The sequence below is a fragment of the Staurois parvus genome, unplaced genomic scaffold, assembly GCF_062004578.1.
Source record: "Staurois parvus isolate SC_StPar_1 unplaced genomic scaffold, SC_StPar_1.0 ptg001642l, whole genome shotgun sequence".
In the NCBI taxonomy this organism is placed as follows: Eukaryota; Metazoa; Chordata; class Amphibia; order Anura; family Ranidae; genus Staurois; species Staurois parvus.
Window position 1 is genome coordinate 2,372,182 of NW_028319438.1, and position 23,293 is coordinate 2,395,474.

General features: G+C 46.0%; 1 protein-coding gene across 2 annotated transcripts in view; it reads right to left on the minus strand.

Moving 5' to 3' along the window:
- Positions 1-23,293, minus strand: part of AP1S1 (adaptor related protein complex 1 subunit sigma 1) — a 95,670-nt gene that overhangs the window by 44,924 nt on the left and 27,453 nt on the right. For both annotated transcript variants that reach the window (XM_089663254.1, XM_089663253.1), the window contains exons 2-3: positions 21,764-21,942; positions 8,240-8,348 (exon numbers count right to left, since the gene is read on the minus strand). In XM_089663254.1, the coding sequence (XP_089519380.1) occupies positions 8,240-8,348; positions 21,764-21,942 (288 nt within the window). The remainder of the gene's footprint in view (positions 1-8,239; positions 8,349-21,763; positions 21,943-23,293) is intronic.

A 23,293-nucleotide genomic window follows, 5' to 3' on the forward strand; every position in this document is an offset into this window, starting at 1 on the left:
AAGTATCTCCAAAAGCCTTGATGTTCATGTGTCCACGGTAAGACAGACTGTCTACAAATGGAGAAAGTTTAGCACTGTTGCTACTCTCCCTAGGCGTGGTCGTCCTGTAAAAATGACTGCAAGAGCACAGCGCAGAATGCTGCATGAGGTAAAGAAGAATCCCAGAGTGTCAGCTAAAGACCTACAGAAATCTCTGGCACATGCTAACATTTTTGTTGACACATCTACAATAAGGAAAACATTAAACAAGAATGGAGTACATGGGAGGACACCACGGAGGAAGCCATTGCTGTCCAAAAAGAATATTGCAGCACGTTTGAAGTTTGCAAAAGAGCACCTGGATGTTCCACAGCACTACTGGCAAAATATACTGTGGACAGATGAAACCAAGATTGAGTTGTTTGGGAAGAACACACAACACTATGTGTGGAGAAAAAAGGCCCAGCACACCAACATCAAAACCTCATCCCCACTGTGAAACATGGCGGAGGGAGCATCATGGTTTGGGGCTGCTTTGCTGCCTCAGGGCCTGGACGGATTGTTGTCATTGATGGGAAAATGAATTCCAGAGTTTATCAAGACATTTTGCAGGAAAACGTAGGAAAAAATAATAAGTAGGATTGCCTTTTTAGCATAGGAGAAATGATTGGCACAGTTTTAAATTGCAAAGTGAAGTGTGGTTGAGAGTTCAAGATTTGTCTAGCCAAGCCCCCCCCGCTGCAGTGTCCTAACTGTGCCTACAGTGACCCACCAAGACACCGGTGTCCATAGAATTTTTTACACTTGCTGACCAGCCCTGTGGCATTTTTAACTCTCACGGACCACCGCCCCAGGGCAATCTCTTTTTACCACTACTGACCACCAACCCTGGGGCATTTTTTACTCTCACAGACCACCAGCCCCGGGGCAATCTCTTTTTACCTCTCAAGGACCTCCAGCCTCGGGGCATTTTTTCACTTCCCACTGGCCTTGTATACATCCTGTACTGTATTAAAATAACAACATTAATAAGTAACACAGGACTGCTTTATGAATGTATGGCATGGGCCACTTTAATCCCCCTCCCCCTTTATAATGGCCATACACACCAATATTTTGTCCATTTTACGGCTTGTTGCTACAGTCTACTGTGCCAAAAAGTGATATTTCACTTCTTGGTAGATAATAGAAAATGAACTCCCAGACAGTTTTTTTTTTTTTTTTTTTTTAATAAGATCTCCACCGAGATAGGATTCTGCACAACTGCTGTGCCCACCAGGGGCGGACTGACAACTCATGGGGCCCCCGGGCAAAAGGGGATCATAGGGCCCCTGTGTCCTTGCCCAAACTCAAAAAGCCTATGAAAAAGGTACCAGGGGCATCTCATGGGGCCCCCTACTGACCCCGGGCCCTCGGGCAGTGCCTGAGTTTCCAAATGGTCAGTCCGGCCCTGGTGCCCACTAAGGCCCCTTCACACTAGCAGATCGATCCGCTATGAGGCGGCGGGAGTAAATCATATGTTTTCATTTACACCCGTCTACTTCTGATCCGGTAGAAACATACAAATAGGGATTGGTTCCCCATCCGTCTGCAGAAGAGATTAGATGGCAGTCGGATATAAAACAGAAAGGGGGTCCATTTACATCCAACCGCCCATAGAGGAGAGTGCGCTGTGTCTGCTCTGCTTATGTATGGACCAGCCATCCGCATGTTCAGTAGGGACCAGCGGACAGATCCCCCACTGAGCATGCGGACTCCAATGGAGCCTAAGAGCCCTTCCCACCATCACTGCTGGATCGAGATGTCTTTTAAAATTACAGATAATTTAATAGAAGGAGCTGGAACACACAAAGGTGTCCAGGAACACCCAGAACTCCTAGGTGGAAAGGAGCCATTATGATGGGGAGATCTCACTGTTGAGGTGTCCAAGATTTTTCTGAAGCCAGAGCTTCCACCTAAACTTAAGTATCACTTCTGGGTGGACTACCCTTTCTATCATGTCAATGAGGACTGCTTGATACAAAACTAGTGCATTGAAAGACAAAATGCTGGCATTAAAGTGTTATTAAACCCACAACAGTAAAATCAGTCTGTAGATGCAGTAAAACATGCTGGTTATACTCACTGTGGAACCTAAGGGATTAATCCTCTGCCCTGTGTAAAAATGCGGTTTGATCCCAACATCTCTGATCCTCCCCTTCTTCCAGTGTCCCAAACATATCTCCTGAATCATATGGAGACACTCTGCATATGCTCAGTTTGGTGTGCATTGAAAGAGAGGGTTTTTTTTTTATTTTCTTGGGAGAGTACATGTGATCAGCACAGGGCCAATCAGCACTGTCCAGACAGGCGTCATGGGGTTCTGCATCCTCCTAGAGCAGAAAGAAAACTCCTCCTACAAGCTTTAACATGTGCTCTGCTGGACACTGATAGAAGTCACAAGACTGCTCTAACTGCTAAGAAAAGGTATTTAGCAGTTTATATTTACTAAAATAAATTAAATTTCCATGTTGTGTGTACTGTGGGAGACCAGATATAGCGAATGCAGGGTCTGGGGGAGACCAGATATAGCGAATGCAGGGTCTGGGGAGACCGGATATAGTGAATGCAGGGTCCTGGGGAGACCGGATATAGTGAATGCAGGGTCCTGGGGAGACCGGATATAGTGAATGCAGGGTCCTGGGGAGACCGGATATAGTGAATGCAGGGTCCTGGGGAGACCGGATATAGTGAATGCAGGGTCCTGGGGAGACCGGATATAGTGAATGCAGGGTCCTGGGGAGACCGGATATAGTGAATGCAGGGTCCTGGGGAGACCGGATATAGTGAATGCAGGGTCCGGGGAGACCGGATATAGTGAATGCAGGGTCCAGGGAGACCGGATATAGTGAATGCAGGGTCCTGGGGAGACCGGATATAGTGAATGCAGGGTCCTGGGGAGACCGGATATAGTGAATGCAAGATCCGGGGAGACCAGATATAGTGAATGCAGGGTCCGGGGTGACCAGATATAGTGAATGCAGGGTCCGGGGAGACCAGATATAGTGAATGCAAGGTCCGAGGAGACCGGAAATAGTGAATGCAGGGTCCTGGGTTTAGTAACACTAACTTTATTGCTGGTCCAGCTTGACACAATACATGTAGTGGTAGCTGTGATATTTGGGGACCTGTTCAAACAGCTTCCACTGTGCACACTGACCACAAGAGATCGACAGGGGGTTACTTTCTGACTGGATGAGGATAGATTGTGATGTCATCCACCCTTCCTCTCCGCCTCATCCAATCAGAGATTGCTTTGTGTGCATTTAAACAAATCCAAGGTGTTTTCTGAAGTGGTAGTGCCAAGTCAGTAACCCCTGTGTACAGTGTGCAGAGGGGAAGCAGGACCCCAAAGATCGTGGCTATCACTGTGTGCAATGAGCAGCCCTTTGGATATGACATATGGATGATTACATTGTGCCAAGCTGGACCAATGCAAGTTGGAAATAAATATAATTCCTGAAGTTCTACTTTAATCAAATTTAATGCCAAAGGTCAATTGGAAGCAGTCAATTGCTGCTGTGAGAGATGGAATTGTGCTTTCAGCCCCGATTAGTTTGACTGAAAAATGACAGAAATAGCACCTTCTTATTGCTAATAAATTATGGACGGACGACAAATTATGCCTGAGTAGCCTTGGCCAAAATAATCAAAATTTTCCAGACCACTCAACAAGTTTCAATTTTGATTGAAAGATGTGAGAAATCGGTGAAGGGGGATCAACAGTAAAAAAGAGGATCTACATTTGCTTGATTCAACAGATTTAGAAACAATTCTGCAAACAATGGGACTGATACGCATTTAGAGACGGTCAGTCCAATTTTCATACACCAACCTTGCGCAGCACTCGCCGTTTACAATGCTCGTTCTTTCACCACCCCAACAAACCATATCACATTGGTCAGAGAGGAGGCGTCATCCAAAAAAAAAAAAACACTTTACAAGATTGGACAGGATGTTTGTGTCCTCTAAGATTAAATATGTGCGTAATGCTCAGATCTGACTCATATTTTAATTATATGTTGCAGAGACATGAAACTGTCCATTACTGAGCAAGAATAACTCTGCGATACAATGAAAGCTGCGTGGAAGCGCAATTACAAAAACTATTGGCTAGACTCCGTAAGAGACTTGCAAAAGAAGAATGAAGACGACATAATGTGACGCCGTTCTATTGGGTTATAGAAAAATAGCGGTACAGGTAATGCTTGTTGCCTGAAACGTCGCCTTGCATTGGGTTGAAGTCCCAAGTTCTAGCCGGCATACCCTGTGGGTGTTGGTAGTCAGGTGCCAATGGTTTGGTTTGCCGGGTGGGCACCGCTACAGTCTGCTCACAGTTTAGCAGAAGACAAAACACGTTTTCTTTGCTGCCAATTTATTTATTTTTTTAGTTACATAGTTAGTCTGGCTGAAAAAAGGCAAAAGTCCATCCAGGTAAACCATTTAAAAAAAAAAAAAAAATGTATCGTATACTCAGTTGATCAAGAGGAAGGAAAAAAAAAAACCCCAGCAAAGCATAATCCAATTTGCTCCTGCTGGGGAAAAAAATTCCTTCCTGATCCCCCAAGAGGCAATCGGATATTTCCTGGATCAACTTTACCTATAAATGTTTTATCCAGTTATATTCTGTGTATCTAGGAAAGCATCCAGGACTTTTTTTTAAAGAAATCCACTGAGCTGGCCAGAACCAACTCTTGAGAGAGTCTATTCCACATTTTCACAGCTCTCACTGTGAAGAAACCTTTCCGTGGAGATTAAATGTATTTTCCTCCAGATGTAAAGAGTGCCCCCTTGTCCTCTGTGATGACCTCAGGGTGAATAACTACACCGAGTTCATTATATGGACCACTGATGTATTGGTGATCATATCCCCCCTTATGTATTATATATGGTGATCATATCCCCCCTTATGTATTATACATGGTGATCATATCCCCCTTTATGTATTATACATGGAGATCATATCCCCCTTATGTATTATACATGGTGATCATATCCCCCCTTATGTATTATACATGGAGATCATATCCCCCCTTATGTATAATACATGGTGATCATATCCCCCCCTTATGTATTATACATGGAGATCATATCCCCCCCTTATGTATTATACATGGAGATCATATCCCCCCTTATGTATTATATATGGTGATCATATCCCCCCTTATGTATTATACATGGAGATCATATCCCCCCCCTTATGTATTATACATGGTGATCATATCCCCCCTTATGTATTATACATGGAGATCATATCCCCCCCTTATGTATTATACATGGAGATCATATCCCCCCTTATGTATTATACATGGAGATCATATCCCCCTTATGTATTATACATGGAGATCATATCCCCCCTTATGTATTATACATGGAGATCATATCCCCCTTATGTATTATACATGGAGATCATATCCCCCCTTATGTATTATACATGGTGATCATATCCCCCCCTTATGTATTATACATGGTGATCATATCCCCCTTATGTATTATACATGGTGATCATATCCCCCCCCCTTATGTATTATACACGGTGATCATATCCCCCCCCCTTATGTATTATACACGGTGATCATATCCCCCCTTATGTATTATACATGGAGATCATATCCCCCTTATGTATTATACATGGAGATCATATCCCCCTTATGTATTATACATGGAGATCATATCCCCCCTTATGTATTATACATGGAGATCATATCCCCCTTATGTATTATACATGGAGATCATATCCCCCCTTATGTATTATACATGGAGATCATATCCCCCCTTATGTATTATACATGGTGATCATATCCCCCCTTATGTATTATACATGGTGATCATATCCCCCCTTATGTATTATACATGGAGATCATATCCCCCTTATGTATTATACATGGAGATCATATCCCCCCTTATGTATTATACATGGAGATCATATCCCCCCTTATGTATTATACATGGAGATCACATCCCCCCTTATGTATTATACATGGAGATCATATCCCCCCTTATGTATTATACATGGTGATCATATCCCCCCTTATGTATTATACATGGAGATCATATCCCCCCTTATGTATTATACATGGAGATCATATCCCCCTTATGTATTACACTTGGAGATCAAATCCTAGGTGATTGCAGTGGAAGTGGGTACCTGTCAAATTTATGTACCTGCTCCCCAAAGGTGCCAATCCTTAATGGGGAGCGGGGAGGCAAAGCATTAAAACGGAACTTTCCCTTTTGGGTGGAGCTCCGCTTTAATCAGAGATATGCTGCTCTCTTCTTGGTGTCCTTTCGATGAATGGTCTGCGATTACCAAGATTTAATTGGGCCTGCTTCTTTCATAGTGGGCTGTGAAATGATCTTTGATGATCTTTCATTTTCTCCTCTGCCAAAACGGGCAAACTAATTCCAGTGTAATAACCTGCACATAGAAATGAGGTTTAAACACACGCTGCTAAAATATTTACTTTCACTGAATTGATTTAGCAAATATCTAACAATGTTTAATAAAATGCAATGCAAAATATATAAAATAGTGCATCTCACAGATAACACGCTGTTAACACGGATTTATCCAGCAGTTCCACGTATCGGTGGATTAGCTCGGGGTCAGCAGCTCATTTTCCTGATTCTATGCAAGAATGTAAAAAACCTTTATGCTCCGTTCACACCTATGCAGTTTGCTTTTTGTCTGTTTTGCAGTGCTTTTCGCAGTTTGTTTGGCGTTTTTACCTCGTTTTGTTCAGTCCCTGGCGCTTTCCAAAAAACGCAGCAGCTGAAAAAAGCATAGATGTGAATATGTTCCATAGGAAACCATGTTAAATGGACTGTAGTGCATTTCTGCAAAAAAACACTTCAAAACGCATCGGTGTGAACGGAGCCTCCCCCAATATTTACCTGAGCCCCATCTCAATCAAGTGATGTGCACGATAGTCACAGCCAGAGGGGAGGGAGCATACCCCAATATTTACCTGAGCCCCATCTCAATCAAGTGATGTGCACGATAGTCATAGCCAGAGGGGAGGGAGCCTCCCCCAATATTTACCTGAACCCCATCTCAATCAAGTGATGTGCACGATAGTCATAGCCAGAGGGGAGGGAGCATCCCCCAATATTTACCTGAACCGCATCTCAATCATGTGATGTGCACGATAGTCATAGCTAGAGGGGAGGGAGCATCCCCCAATATTTACCTGAACCCCATCTCAATCAAGTGATGTGCACGATAGTCATAGCCAGAGGGGAGGGAGCATCCCCCAATATTTACCTGAACCGCATCTCAATCAAGTGATGTGCATGATAGTCATAGCCAGAGGGGAGGGAGCCTCCCCCAATATTTACCTGAACCCCATCTCAATCAAGTGATGTGCACGATAGTCATAGCTAGAGGGGAGGGAGCATCCCCCAATATTTACCTGAACCGCATCTCAATCAAGTGATGTGCACGATAGTCATAGCTAGAGGGGAGGGAGCATCCCCCAATATTTACCTGAACCCCATCTCAATCAAGTGATGTGCACGATAGTCATAGCCAGAGGGGAGGGAGCCTCCCCCAATATTTACCTGAACCCCATCTCAATCAAGTGATGTGCACGATAGTTACAGCCAGAGGGGAGGGAGCATCCCCCAATATTTACCTGAACCCCATCTCAATCAAGGGATGTGCACGATAGTTACAGCCAGAGGGGAGGGAGCATCCCCCAATATTTACCTGAACCCCATCTCAATCAAGTGATGTGCACGATAGTCATAGCCACAGGGCAGAGAGCAGGGGGCGGGGCCAAGCAGTGCTCTGTGTGTCAACAGACACAGAGCGGGGCTCAGCGGTGAGCAAGTGGGGGCACTTTGTAGGGGGGAGGAGCCAGGAGTGCTGGCAGGGAAACCAAGAGGAGGATCAGGACTGCTCTGTGCAAAACCATTGAACATAGCAGGTAAACATAACATGTTCGGTTTTTTTTTAATTTTTACCCTTCGAATCACTTTAACTGTGTGTACACTCTGGGTTTTAATTTTTTTTTTCCCCCTTTAAAATGACAGTCCCTATAAAAGTAAAATGGACATGTTGAATCTTGTAGGCCCGGAACATTAGGACTGCAGCTTCTATACACAAACCCTTCATCCTTTTCTTTCTACTCCCACGTCTGGTTACTGCTCTTACTTCCCAGCCCCCCCCCCCCCCCCCCCCCAATCCCCAGGCATAGTGCGTCTCACAGATAACACTTACGCTGCCAAAATATTTGTCCAGCAGTTCCACGTATCGGTGGATTAGCTCCAGGGTCAGCAGCTCATTATCCTGATCTTCAACCGCACAACAGAAATACAGGCTGGCATATCTAGGAGAGAAAGCTTGGATTTAAAGAAGGAGATAAACAGGAGGTGGGTGGGGGTTGGGGGGGGGGGGGGGGGGGGAGAAGTGTGCCGGAGGTCAGTACATCTAGACTGAATCTTAATAATGGTCATATAGAACATTCAAATAATGGTTTAAAAATGCAGTGAGAAGAAAATCAGTTATTTTATTAAAAGGGGAAATAAAATATTTACAGTAGTTATAATAGACACAGTAACAGTAGGCAAAGCAGCAGGTGCAAAACTTGGCCAAAGAAAAAAAAAAAAAGCAACCCTAAAACCCCCCCCCCAAAAAAAAAACAAAAAAAAAAAAACGCATGTAGTAAAGAACCACCTCTTAAAGTGATTGTAAACCTTGTATATGAAAAGTAAACAAGAGCATATCCTTCTATACTGTGTGCTTGCCACAATCTAAAGCACTGAGTGCGATTTCTGTCTTCTCAGCCAATCCTCTGCTATTGGCTATTGAAACCACAGAATGGCAGAATATGACCCCCGTCACCCACTCTAGCACATAGAAGGTGAATGAAAGCCTCTGCTGTGCATGTTTCCCTATGAGACTGTGTAGAGTGGGATGTATTTCTACCCTCCACTTAGGTGTCATATTACACTCAGCTCTCTGCTGTGCAGTGTGTGACATCAAATCCCTGTCCTCTGCCTGCTGGAGTTGAGAAATAGCCTTTGATCTGTGTGCTTTAAAACAGGGGTCTCCAAACTTTCTAAACAAAGGCCAATTTACTGTCCTTCAGACTTTAGAGGGGCCAGACGCTAATCTAGAGTATTATGGTAAGGAACTGAGCCCCCTCGTCGGCGCCAGTGGGACGAACAGCGAGAGCCCCCTCGTCGGCGCCAGTGGGACGAACAGCGAGAGCCCCCTCGTCGGCGCCAGTGGGACGAACAGCGAGAGCCCCCTCGTCGGCGCCAGTGGGACGAACAGCGAGAGCCCCCTCGTCGGCGCCAGTGGGACGAACAGCGAGAGCCCCCTCGTCGGCGCCAGTGGGACGAACAGCGAGAGCCCCCTCGTCGGCGCCAGTGCAAAGAACAGCCAGTGTCCCATCGTCGGCGCCAGTGCAAAGAACAGCCAGTGCCCCATCGTCGGCGCCAGTGCAAAGAACAGCCAGTGCCCCATCGTCGGCGCCAGTGCAAAGAACAGCCAGTGCCCCATCGTCGGCTCCAGTGCAAAGAACAGCCAGCGCCCCATCGTCGGCGCCAGTGCCCCATCGTCGGCGCCAGTGCAAAGAACAGCCAGTGCCCCATCGTCGGCGCCAGTGCAAAGAACAGCCAGTGCCCCATCGTCGGCGCCAGTGCAAAGAACAGCCAGTGCCCCATCGTCGGCGCCAGTGCGAAGAGCAGCCAGTGCCCCATCGTCGGCGCCAGTGCGAAGAGCAGCCAGTGCCCCATCGTCGGCTCTAGTGCAAAGAACAGCCAGTGCCCCATCGTCGGCGCCAGTGCAAAGAACAGCCAGTGCCCCATCGTCGGCTCCAGTGCAAAGAACAGCCAGCGCCCCATCGTCGGCGCCAGTGCCCCATCGTCGGCTCCAGTGCAAAGAACAGCCAGCGCCCCATCGTCGGCGCCAGCGCCCCATCGTCGGCGCCAGTGCAAAGAACAGCCAGTGCCCCATCGTCGGCGCCAGTGCGAAGAACAGCCAGTGCCCCATCGTCGGCTCCAGTGCAAAGAACAGCCAGTGCCCCATCGTCGGCGCCAGTGCAAAGAACAGCCAGTGCCCCATCGTCGGCGCCAGTGCAAAGAACAGCCAGTGCCCCATCGTCGGCGCCAGTGCAAAGAACAGCCAGTGCCCCATCGTCGGCGCCAGTGCAAAGAACAGCCAGTGCCCCATCGTCGGCGCCAGTGCAAAGAACAGCCAGTGCCCCATCGTCGGCGCCAGTGCAAAGAACAGCCAGTGCCCCATCGTCGGCGCCAGTGCAAAGAACAGCCAGCGCCCCATCGTCGGCTCCAGTGCAAAGAACAGCCAGCGCCCCATCGTCGGCGCCAGTGCCCCATCGTCGGCGCCAGTGCAAAGAACAGCCAGTGCCCCATCGTCGGCGCCAGTGCAAAGAACAGCCAGTGCCCCATCGTCGGCTCCAGTGCAAAGAACAGCCAGTGCCCCATCGTCGGCGCCAGTGCAAAGAACAGCCAGTGCCCCATCGTCGGCGCCAGTGCAAAGAACAGCCAGTGCCCCATCGTCGGCGCCAGTGCAAAGAACAGCCAGTGCCCCATCGTCGGCGCCAGTGCAAAGAACAGCCAGTGCCCCATCGTCGGCGCCAGTGCAAAGAACAGCCAGTGCCCCATCGTCGGCGCCAGTGCAAAGAACAGCCAGTGCCCCATCGTCGGCTCCAGTGCAAAGAACAGCCAGTGCCCCATCGTCGGCTCCAGTGCAAAGAACAGCCAGTGCCCCATCGTCGGCGCCAGTGCAAAGAACAGCCAGTGCCCCATCGTCGGTGCCAGTGCAAAGAACAGCCAGTGCCCCATCGTCGGCGCCAGTGCGAAGAACAGCCAGTGCCCCATCGTCGGCGCCAGTGCGAAGAGCAGCCAGTGCCCCATCGTCGGCGCCAGTGCGAAGAGCAGCCAGTGCCCCATCGTCGGCTCTAGTGCAAAGAACAGCCAGTGCCCCATCGTCGGCGCCAGTGCAAAGAACAGCCAGTGCCCCATCGTCGGCTCCAGTGCAAAGAACAGCCAGCGCCCCATCGTCGGCGCCAGTGCCCCATCGTCGGCTCCAGTGCAAAGAACAGCCAGCGCCCCATCGTCGGCGCCAGTGCCCCATCGTCGGCGCCAGTGCAAAGAACAGCCAGTGCGAAGAACAGCCAGTGCCCCATCGTCGGCGCCAGTGCAAAGAACAGCCAGTGCCCCATCGTCGGCGCCAGTGCAAAGAACAGCCAGTGCCCCATCGTCGGCGCCAGTGCAAAGAACAGCCAGTGCCCCATCGTCGGCGCCAGTGCAAAGAACAGCCAGTGCCCCATCGTCGGCGCCAGTGCAAAGAACAGCCAGTGCCCCATCGTCGGCGCCAGTGCAAAGAACAGCCAGTGCCCCATCGTCGGCGCCAGTGCAAAGAACAGCCAGTGCCCCATCGTCGGCGCCAGTGCAAAGAACAGCCAGTGCCCCATCGTCGGCGCCAGTGCAAAGAACAGCCAGTGCCCCATCGTCGGCGCCAGTGCAAAGAACAGCCAGTGCCCCATCGTCGGCGCCAGTGCAAAGAACAGCCAGTGCCCCATTGTCGGCGCCAGTGCAAAGAACAGCCAGTGCCCCATCGTCGGCGCCAGTGCAAAGAACAGCCAGTGCCCCACTGCGGCGCCAGTGCAAAGAACAGCCAGTGCCCCATCGTCAGCGCCAGTGGCAGAAATGATGCCCCACTAACGGTGTCAGTAGGGGGAATAGTGCTTTGTATCAGAAGGCAGAATAGTGCCCCAAAGGTCGGATAAACATATGCAAAGGGCCACATCTGGCCCTCAGGCTGCAGTTTGGAGACCACTGCTTTAGAAGGGTGTAGAGAAAAGAAATAATACAAAAGGGATAACAGGTGCATGGTGTGGCAGTCCATGTATATTTGATGGGTTCCAAATGGGCAGGGGTAAAGGTAGTCCAGTAGGCACTAAGGGCAAGCTGCGTAGGAGCGAAGCAACACTCTGCAGAAGGGAAACAAAGAAACACAAACGCCTCTAAGTGTGTACTGTGAAGGTATTTAATAAAAAGATAAGTAGTAACTCACATCTTAGAATTTAAAAACAGGCTTATGGGTAAGAGGGTGAGACGGCTGTAGCCAGATGTTGTTGTATGTCTGATCCAGAGAGGAGATCAATGGAGTCCGTCAGCAGGTGGTGCTGTGCATGTGCAACATGGATGGTAAGCCTGGTGGAATCTCCAAGGTATCTGCCAGCAGATGGTGCTGTGCATATGCAGCACGGATGGTGGGGCTTGGCAGAGTCTCCAAGATGTCCAGGATCAGCACATGTGGCGTCTGACGTCATCAAAATGCTAGGCATCCTCTCTGGATCAGACACACAACAACCTCTGGCTACAGACGTCTCACCCTCTCACCCATGAGCCTGTTTTTAAATTCTAAGATGTGAGTTACTACTTATCTTTTTATTAAATACCTTCACAGGACACACTTAGAGGCGTTGTGTTTCTTTGTTCTCCTTTGTGTAAAGAAAAGAAAGCTACAGATAGACAGGTAAATAGCCAGGAAGGTGCCTCTAAGTGCAGTAAGCAGCCGTTTATTGAGTAGTAAAGGTTAAAGCACTTACAAGATAGCAGTCAGATAAAAGCTCATCAGGTATAATGCCAGGGAGACACACTGAGCCGACCAGCTGTAGTGAGTGTGGTGGAACGCACGGGCAAGATGGCTGCTGTACTTCCAGGAAAAGCATGGAACACACATGCCGGACGTGACATCAAGGGGGCGTTAACACGTTTCAGAGGATGTGCAGACACTCCTTCCTCAGACGTTGCGGGCAAGATGGCTTCCGTACTTCCAGGAGAGGCCTGGAACACACATCAAGGGGGCGTTAACGCATTTCGGAGAATGTGCAGACACTCCTTCCTGATACTGCGAGCAAGACAGACGCCGTACTTCCAGGAGAGGCGTGGAACACAAACGCCGGACGTGATATCAAGGGGGCAGTAACGCGGTTCGGAGCACGTGCAGACACTCCTCCTTGGCATTATACCTGATGAGCTTTTATCTGACTGCCATCTTGTAAGTGCTTTTAACCTTCACTAACTGCTGCATACTGCACTTAGGAGGTGCCTTCCCTGCTATTTACTTTACTAGAGTCTGCTTCCACTCTTGAAGGGCTGCTCCAGTGCACAGTGTGCTCCCATGTCATCTGGTCTCCTTTCCCTCCACTGGATGCCCAAGATCCTTTTCTCCTGGAGGTCACACCAGTGCAGAGAGCCCTACAAACACTGTTACAGATAAACAGGTACAACTTATATAGGACGACTTGTTTCATCTCTATGTGTCACCTGAGGACAGTTACTTCAGTTACTTTAATAAAGGGTTTGTAAGGTTGCATATTCAGTAGGAATGAGCTCAGGAGTGTTTCAATCCTAATCCCAACAAACCTGAGCAATCCCACTAGGAAGCGGTCACCTGTAATGTACCAATCACAAGTGACCAAGGCTTTCTCCGCCCCACATCGACATGTAAAATGCAGCTGGGCAGGGCAGGGAATGGCTCGGCCAAGTACAGGTGACAGCTTCCTGGTGGGATCACTCAGGTGGGTTGGGACTAGGACCTGAGCACACCTGAGCCCATTACTAATCTTCAGTATGGGGTTGTTTTGGGCACATACTGGGGGGGGGGAAATACAAAAAGAAACATAAGCAGTATATTCCTGCAGTTCCCTCCGTTTTCTCATCTATAGACCCTGCAAGTAGAGAAAAATACCTTTTGATCTGCCAGGAACACATAAGGAGGTTAACCACTTCCCGTGTGGCCCATTTACATAAACGGCTGGAAGGGAGCAGTGCAGGGGTGAGTGGCTGTTTTTTGAGACAGATAAAACTTTATTTTGGTGGTATTTATTCACCACTGGGATTTTTTTTTTTTGCTATATAAATAAAAAATCCAAAAATTTTGAAAAAAAAAAAAAGTGTTTTTCTTATAAAATTTTGCAAATAAATAACCTTTCTTCATAAATCTTGGCCAAAATGTATTCAGTTATCTTTTTATAAAAAAAAAAAACCCAAATTGGTTTATAACCAAAAATTATGTTTCTAAATTTTTTTTTACATTTTTATTTTTTTATATTATTATTTTTTTTTTTTTTTACGTACTGTCACCCTAGCAGTACAGTGTCACCATGGTGACACTGTACTACTTGTGGGGTGTGATGAAGATTTAATTTTTTTTTACACTGATTGCTTTTAAACCCATAAAGGCTGTAAAAGCAATAATTTCTCCTTCTCTCCGGCTGCATTCTTGCAGCCATTGAGAAATACTGTGAGAGCTGTGATTGGTCACAGCTTGTCACATGGTACAAGGCTGTTGTGAATAGCCTTGTACCATGTGACCTCTGATCATTCACAGATTTCACACATAGTAAGCAATGTCAGAAGTGACATCTTGCTTACTACTCTTCATGTGATCACTGATTGGCCAATCAGTGATCACATGATCGGGACCTCGCACAGAGGTCCCGTACAACTGTTGGTGTACCACTGTGTCCGGAGGACACAGTGGGCACCGGATCGTGGTGCTGTGCGCTCCCAGGGAGCGAACACAAGCAGGGATCGGGGAGGCCGTTTATTTACAGCCATCTGCCCCTGCACTGCTCCCATCCAGCCGTTTATATACATGGGCCGCACGGGAAAAGATTAAAGTGGTTCTAAAGGTCAAAGGTTTTTCACCTTAAAGCATTTTCTGCATTAAGGTAAAAAAACCTTTCGAGTGCAGCTTCCCTCTGGCCAGCCCCTCATACTTACCAGAGCCTGATCTCAACCCAGAGCTGTGCCTGAGAGCAGTGACTCTCTCTCTCCTCACTGGCTCAGAGACAGCAACAGGAGCCATCGGTTCCTTCTAATGTCAATCACAGCAAGTGAGGAGGGAGCGCGGGGTATAGACACAATGAGTGCATACTACGAGGGAGTGGTGTAATGCGCCGGCCTGCCTTGTCCGTGTCAATAGATGCAGACAGGTAGGCTTGGGAGCGAGCCCGCAAGATTGCCCCATAACAAGTAGCTTGCTATGGGGGAACCTGGCAGGGAGGGGGAGGAGCTGAGACCCCAGAAGAGGACGATCGAATCTGCTGTGCGGAAAACCACTGCACAGAGCAGGCAAGTAAGATATGTTTGTAAACCTAGAAATATTTTTGTAAGTAACAATCACCTTAAACCGAACAAAAAGTGTGATCATGACAGTAAAATGCTCACGTACAAGTATTCCATCCTAGTTATCAGCATCATATCCCACAATTCTATAGGAAAAGATGTTATCCTGCAACAGTTAGGCAATTAAGTGCAACATTTAATCAACATTGTCTATGTCTACTTCTGTTCAATATGTGCGACACAGATGGACTTCCTACGTGAGTCAGCAGCAAATGGAGGGATGTCACAGCCAGGCCCCTTCTGTTACCATGTGAGGAGAAAGAACACAGCAAGTTATGATGTGAAAGGATTGACAGTAATGCGATTTATGCACAGTATTCCACAATGATTCATGCCTGGACCCCTCATGGATTGTAGACAGCACAACTAATGATGACCCTTGCCTTAACGTATATGTGATCCCTCACCTTGTAAAACAAACCCATTCAGTTTAACATCTAAATTATATTATATAATATTATCTATATTTAATTATATTAAAAACAGGATGGATAAAAATCAATGATTTTTTTAACCACTTCCCGACCGGCCGTTGCATATAAACGGCCAGACGGTGGCACTGCAGTGTCGGGTGACCGTTTATAAAAGGCCTCCCCGCACCCTGCTTGTGCGCGCTCCCACCGCGATCCGGTGCCCGCTGTGTCCTCCGAACACAGTAAAACACCGATCGTCGGACGGGACCTCTGTACGAGGTCCCGATCATGTGATCACTGATTGGCTAATCAGTGATCACATGCAAAGTAGTAAGCAAGATGTCACTTCTAACATCATTGCTTACTACGTGTGAAATCTGTGAATGATCACAGAGGTCACATGGTACAGGGCTATTCACAACAGCCTTGTACCATGTGACAAGCTGTGACCAATCACAGCTCACTCAGTACTTCTCAATGAGTGCAAGAATGCAGACAGAGAGAAAGAGAAATGATTGCTTTTACATCCTATATGGGTGTAAAAGCAATCAGTGTAAAAAAAAAAAAAATCTTCATCACCCCCCACAAGTAGCACAGCGTCACCATGGCTTACTAAGTCATTGCTTACTACGTGTGAAATCTGTGAATGATCACAGAGGTCACATGGTACAAGGCTATTCACAACAGCCTTGCACCATGTGACAAGCTGTGACCAATCACAGCTCACTCAGTACTTCTAAATGAGTGCAAGAATGCAGACAGAGAGAAAGAGAAATGATTGCTTTTACATCCTATATGGGTGTAAAAGCAATCAGTGTAAAAAAAAAAAAAAAAAATCTTCATCACCCCCCACAAGTAGTAGTGTCACCATGGTGACACTGTACTACTTGTGGGGGGTGATGAAGATTTTTTTTTTTTTTTTTTTTTTTTACACTGATTGCTTTTACACCCATATAGGATATAAAAGCAATCATTTCTCTTTCTAGCTGCATTCTTGCACTCATTGAGAAGTACTGAGTGAGCTGTGATTGGTCACAGCTTGTCACATGGTACAAGGCTGTTGTGTGAATAGCCTTGTACCATGTGACCTCTGTGATCATTCACAGATTTCACACGTAGTAAGCAATGACGTAGTAAGCCATGGTGACACTGTACTGCTAGGGTGACAGTATGTAAAAAAAAATAAAAATAAAAAATATAAAAAAATAAAATAAAAATGTAAAAAAAAAAAAAAAGGTTTAAAAATTATAATTTTTGGTTATAAACTAATTTGGATTTTTTTTTTTTTTACTAAAAAGATAACGGAATCAATTTTGGCCAAGATTTATGATGAAATATTATTTATTTGCAAAATTTTATTTAAAAAAACACTTTTTTTCAAAATTTTTGGACTTTCATTTACATAGCAAAAAAAAATAAATAAATAAATGAATAATTGCCACCAAAATAAAGCTTTATCTGTCTCAAAAAACTGGTAAAAAATTCATTTGGGTACAGTGTTGCATGACTGCGTAATTGTCATTCAAAGTGTGATAGCGCTGAAAGCTGAAAATTGCCCTGGTCAGGAAGGGGGTAAAAGTGTCCGGTCTGGAAGTGGTTAAAGCAAGGGAGGAAAAAAAAAAAAAATCAGATTTTTTTTTTTATTTAAATTGGATTTTTTTATTTTTATCAAATTTATTTTAATAAAATGCCTTTGGAGTAAAAGTCAATCTAAAGATAGTTTTCTATTTAGGATACATTAATAATTTAGTTTATTCAGCATGAAATGGAGCTTGGTTATGTAGCATGAGGCTGTATATTCTGCAATATTTACATTTTTGGTAAACTCAATGAATCCAAACTTATGATGTGTATTAAGAGTTCGTGGACACGAGTGGGGGGTTGGGGGTGGATGATGGGTTGGGGTTTGGTCTGAAGCAGGCACAATCCTTATCTATGTAAAAAAGAAACCTGCTATCTGGAAAGAGGCAGGGGTGGGGAAGAGGAGGACTGCTACTTTCACTTTTGAGTTAAGGTCAGCTTTAAAGTGGAGCTCCACCCAAAATAGGAAGTTACGCTTTAAGGACTGCTCCCCCGCTCCCCATTAAGGATTGGCACCTTTGGGGGGCTGGGGGGAGCGGGTACCCGAATTGACAGGTACCCGCTCCCACTTCCGGTCTGATCGCTAGGCGATCGGAAGCGGAAGTTGTCCTCCCTCCTTCCTCCCTGTAGTCTTTTGGGACACGTGACAGGTCCCAGAAGATTACAGGACCATTCCAGGGGAAGGGGAAGTTCCGCTTTAAGGACTGCTCCCCCGCTCCCCATTAAGAATTGGCACCTTTGGAAGGGAAGGGGGGAGCGGGTACCCGAATTGACAGGTACCCGCTCCCACTTCCGGTCTGATTGCCTAGTCGATCGGAAGCGGAAGGTGTCCTCCCCCCCTGCAGTCTTTTGGGACACGTGACAGGTCCCAGAAGATTACAGGACCATTCCAGGGGAAGGGGAAGTTCCGCTTTAAGGACTGCTCCCCATTAAGGATTGGCACCTTTGGGGGGCAGGGGGGAGCGGGTACCCAAATTGACAAGTTCCCCGCTCCCACTTTCGGTCTGACCGCCTAGGCGATCAGAAGTGGAAGGTGTCCTCTCCCCTCCCTCCCTGTAGTCTTTTGGGACACGTGACAGGTCCCAGAAAACTAGAGGACCATTACACCCAAAAGGGGAAGTTCCGCTTTAAGGACTGCTCCCCCACTCCCCATTAAGGATTAGCACCTTTGGGGGACGGGTACCCGAATTTGACAGGAACCCGCTCCCATTTCCAATCCTATCGCCTAGGCGATCGGAAATGGAAGGTGTCCTCCCTCCCTGTAGTCTTTTGGGACACAAGACAGGTCCCAGAAGATAAAAGTCAGCAGCTACAAAAACGTTTAAAAATCAGCCACTTACTTGTCCCTCGGTCCCGTGGTGTGTCCCCCGCAGCCCGTTTCAACGGCCGTCCTAGATTCCAGGAGGCCGCCATCCTCAATGTGGGCACCCGCTCTGACAGCTTGCGGCTTCACAGCCGGGTACCCATTGCGCATGTGCGAGTAGCTCTGCGCTTTGTGAATGGCCCTGTAATCTTCTGGGACCTGTCACGTGTCCCAAAAGACTACAGGGAGGGAGGACACCTTCCGTTTCCGATCCCCTAGGCGATAGGACTGGAAATGGGAGCGGGTACCTGTCAAATTCAGGTACCCGCCTCCCAAAGGTGCCAATCTTTAATGGGGAGCAGGGCAGCAGTCCTTAAAGCGGAACTTCCCCTTTTGGGTGGAGCTCCGCTTTAAGGTCAGCTTTAAGAAATATGTAAAGCCAACATTTCATATTCCTGATATTTTTTTAAAATGTTTCATTTATTTCAGGTACAATTTACGCAGCGCTATATATATATATATATATATATATATATATATATATATATATACACACACACACACACACATATATATATATATATATATACACACACACACACACACACATATATATATATACACACACACACACACACACACACATATATATATATACACACACACACACACACACACACACACACACACACACATATATATATATATATATATATATATATATATATATATATATACACATATATATACATACACATATATATATATATATATATATATATATATACACACACACACATAGTACATTCACATTAGTCCCTAACCCCCAAGGGGTGTACAATCTAAGATATGTACCTGCTGTGCCATGTACTTGTATAAAAAAAAAGTATCTTTTTCTCTTTGTATTGCTTCCTTTGTGTGAAATCCTTGGGTGTTACTGCCAGTCTCTCTGCTTTCCTAAGAAGAAACTGACCACACCAGGCATGAGAGCACAGCAGGGTTAGTTTACTAGCTATGCTGCTGCCTGCTCTCCTCCAATGACCCGACTTGTGCTGACAAGCCCCCCCCCCCTGCATAGCCATTGACTAGGAAGACCAGTGTACTGCTAGTTCTCTAGCTGTGCTGGGACTGAGCCTGCTCTCCTCCAATGATCAGAAATGTCCTGACTAGGAAGATGAGTGTGCTGCTGTTTCTCCACTCCCAGCTCAATGAGCTGCTTACGCAGCTGAGAACAGAGGGTATGTGGTCAACAGGGGATAAAAAAAAAAAAAAGGGTATCCAAAATGTTATTTATATCTATACACAACTGTTTTGCTTTTCATTTCTATTTTAAACTGAATGGGGTGTTTTATAAAGTAAGGGTTTACGTATGCTTTACCAATTCAATACCGGGCAATTTTACACCTTCCTGCCCAGGCCATTTTTCAGGTTTCGGCGCTCTCACATTTTGAATGACAATTGCGCGGTCATACAACATTGTACCCAAACTAAAATTTTATCATTTTCTTCACACAACTAGAGCTTTCTTTTGGTGGTATTTAATCACCGCTGGGGTTTTTATTTTTTGCTAAATTATCAAAAAAAGACTGAAAATTTTGAAAAAAAAACAAAACACGTTTTTCTTTGTTTCTGTTATAAAAGTTTGCAAATAAATAATTGTTCTTCATAAATTTAGGCCGAGATGTATTCTGCTACATGTCTTTGGTGAAAATAACCCAAATTAGGATGTATTATTTAGTTTGTAGGAAAGTTATAGAGTTCACAAACTATGGTATAGATCTGAATATTGATCAGTCCTGAAGTACTGACAGCCAATCCAATTTCTTGAGGTCCAAGAATGTCAGAATAGTACAGATATCCCCCAAATGTCAGAACAGTACAGATATCCCCCAAATGTCAGGACAGTACAGATATCCCCCAAATGTCAGGACAGTACAGATATCCCCCAAATGTCAGGACAGTACAGATATCCCCCAAATGTCAGAACAGTACAGATATCCCCCAAATGTCAGGACAGTACAGATATCCCCCCAAATGTCAGAACAGTACAGATATCCCCAAATGACCCCTTTTTGCAAAGTAGACAGTCCGACGTACTTCATAAGAGGCATGGCGAGTTTTTTGAAGTTGTATTTTTTATGTCATAATTTTTCGGAAAATGAAAAAATGCAAAAAATTATTTTCACAATTTTTTTTTTTACATACTGTCACCAGTGCAGTACAGCGTCATCATATAACTGGCATGGCGGTGATCAGGGACACTGACTGGTGACAGTATGAAAAAAATATATATTTTTAAAAAAAAAATTTATTATTTTAAATTTTTTATTACTTTTTTTTTAAGATTTTTTTTTCATATTTCACTATGACCAAAGTAGTACAACGGTACCATAGTAACACTGTACTACTTTGGGGAAGTGATCAGTATTTTTTTTTTTTTTTTACACAATTTTCTTATAGCAAAGAATTACTTTGCTATAAGCAAGCATTTACCTGAATGACATCGATTCATTCTGGGTTTTTTTTTTTTTGTGCTTAGCTGTGATTTGGCCACAGCTAATCACATGACATGTGCATGTGATTAGCTGTGACCATTCACAGCTAGACACTAGTATACAATGGATGGCATGAATGAAGCCAACCATTGTATACAACTGTCATGTCACCCGCTGTGATTGGTCACAGCAGGTCACATGGTACCGGCAACGGAGCCAATACTCAGATCGGTCATCGGCCGTGTCCGAGGTACACGGCCGGTGACAGATCGCGCCGCTGCGCAGCTCTGCAAGCGCGAAAAGTGCGCATGTGCGGGAGGACGCCATTTGGCGTCCAACCCGGAAATCCAATACATTTTTCCGTCCGCCTTTTGGCTATTGGCCGGGCATGTATTGGTTAATGTTTATGTCCCATTATGGAGATTTTGCATCACGTATTGTTCTGGAGACACAACGAGATGTGAGAGGAAATCCATTCTTAGACAGTTTGAAAAATCCCCCTCACTTCCTGTTCCGGTGACAACTGTAACATTTGGGACTTTGTCACCTTTTCTTCCAGTGACAATGATCGAGAACAGATAGATCAGATGAATCAGCTTGTGGGGAGTCTGACCTTTCTATAATCGATCCAAAACTATACCAAAATGTTTTGGCTACAGACAGAAATTTATATGATAAGATTTTTGAAATATATTAATTTACCATTATACCTTGCAGTGACACAAAGGATTGTTTTCTGTGAAGGACACGCATATAGAGTGCCGATTGTAGAGGGTCCTCACCTTTTATAGACCACCTTCAAGTCCTTCCACTCCAGGAAACTGCACATTTTCGGTTTGCGGCTGAGCACCGTCTGCATTAAATCTCTCACCAGCTTCTTCTTGTCCCGCTCTGAAGTGGCGACGTACCATTTCTGCAGGCGCAGCTTCCCCTGCCGGCTGAACAGCAGCATAAATCGCATCTACAAGACAACCACCAGAAATGTCACATTACAACCAGGATGGATGTTGGATGAGCGATGAGCGCCCTCTACTGCCCAACCTGAGTATTGGCAGCAGAAGGCGGGATTGGATTTTGCCATCTATGACCGCACAGAACTGCCTCTCGTTCCATCGTGAAGGATTATTCCTCATTTCAGGACAGTGGTTGGAGCCATACAAATCAGTGCTGTACATCCCAACAGCCAAATGTACATCTAGAAACGCTGGTGTATAGTGCCCAGACCCTACTGCACAGAAGCACTGCACTGATGATGCCCAAAAAGCCAGGAACAGCTCTAAGCAGTTTAAAATAAATGGCCCTATGATACCAGGCTATTCTGCCCAATATCAGAGTGATCACCGACACTTCATACTCATGAGAACGCATCCTGTCCATTCACTAGGCCGTGATCTTCTTGCACTGCATAGAGAAGCAGAGGGATCCAGTGATAACATCATTGGGTCTAAAATAATTGAAATAATGACATCTGATGTAAGGGGGGGGGGGGGGTGTAGGGTGCTCTTAAGCATCTATTACTGATACAACCGTCCCTTTAAAGGGCAACCAAAATGCTGATGTGGACATCGATTAAATTGAACCCCCCCCCCATCTATAGGGTGTACTCGTCTCAATTCAGAGCACTAAGCGTCATTTCTGCCTGCTGCCTCGTTCCTCTGCTATCAGCATGAGTCACTTCTGACAAGTTTTCCTGACACCAAGAGAAAAATGGTGGCAGGGGAGGAATCTGTAGCACACAGCCTGTGATTAACGGCCTCAGCTCTGTTCCTGTGTGCTGTGTGAAGGGTGGTGTGTGTCTTCCCTCCAATCAAATCTCACTGAGCTCTGCACAGTTTAAATTCAGCTCTCCACCCCCTGCTTTCTGAAAGCTCACACAAGCTGTAGAAATTCTGCACGGATGTAGAGAACGGATGACTGCAGTTAAACAGGTACAACTTATATAGGAGGATTTGTTTCATCTCTGTATCTGAGGCCAGTCACTTGACTGGGTTTATTTAAAGGTTCACAACCACTTTAATGAATACAGAAAGGTTTTATCTAAGCCATTCGCTGACACCGTATATCATATATCAGCAGCAGTATGGGGGCTTTACACAGACCCTCAGCTGCGACAGCAGCCAAGAGTGTATGTAAATCTGACAAGCCGTCAGGTTGGCGGTGACCAGGCTCCACTAGCACATCTGCAGGCCCAGGAACCCCACAGCAGGTACCTCTCAGGAGGGGAAGAATGTGCATTACAATACTTCTGGGTTTGACTGTCACTTTCTCCGGCTGCTATGGCTGGGAAGAAGTGAATGGAGCAAAAAATCTGC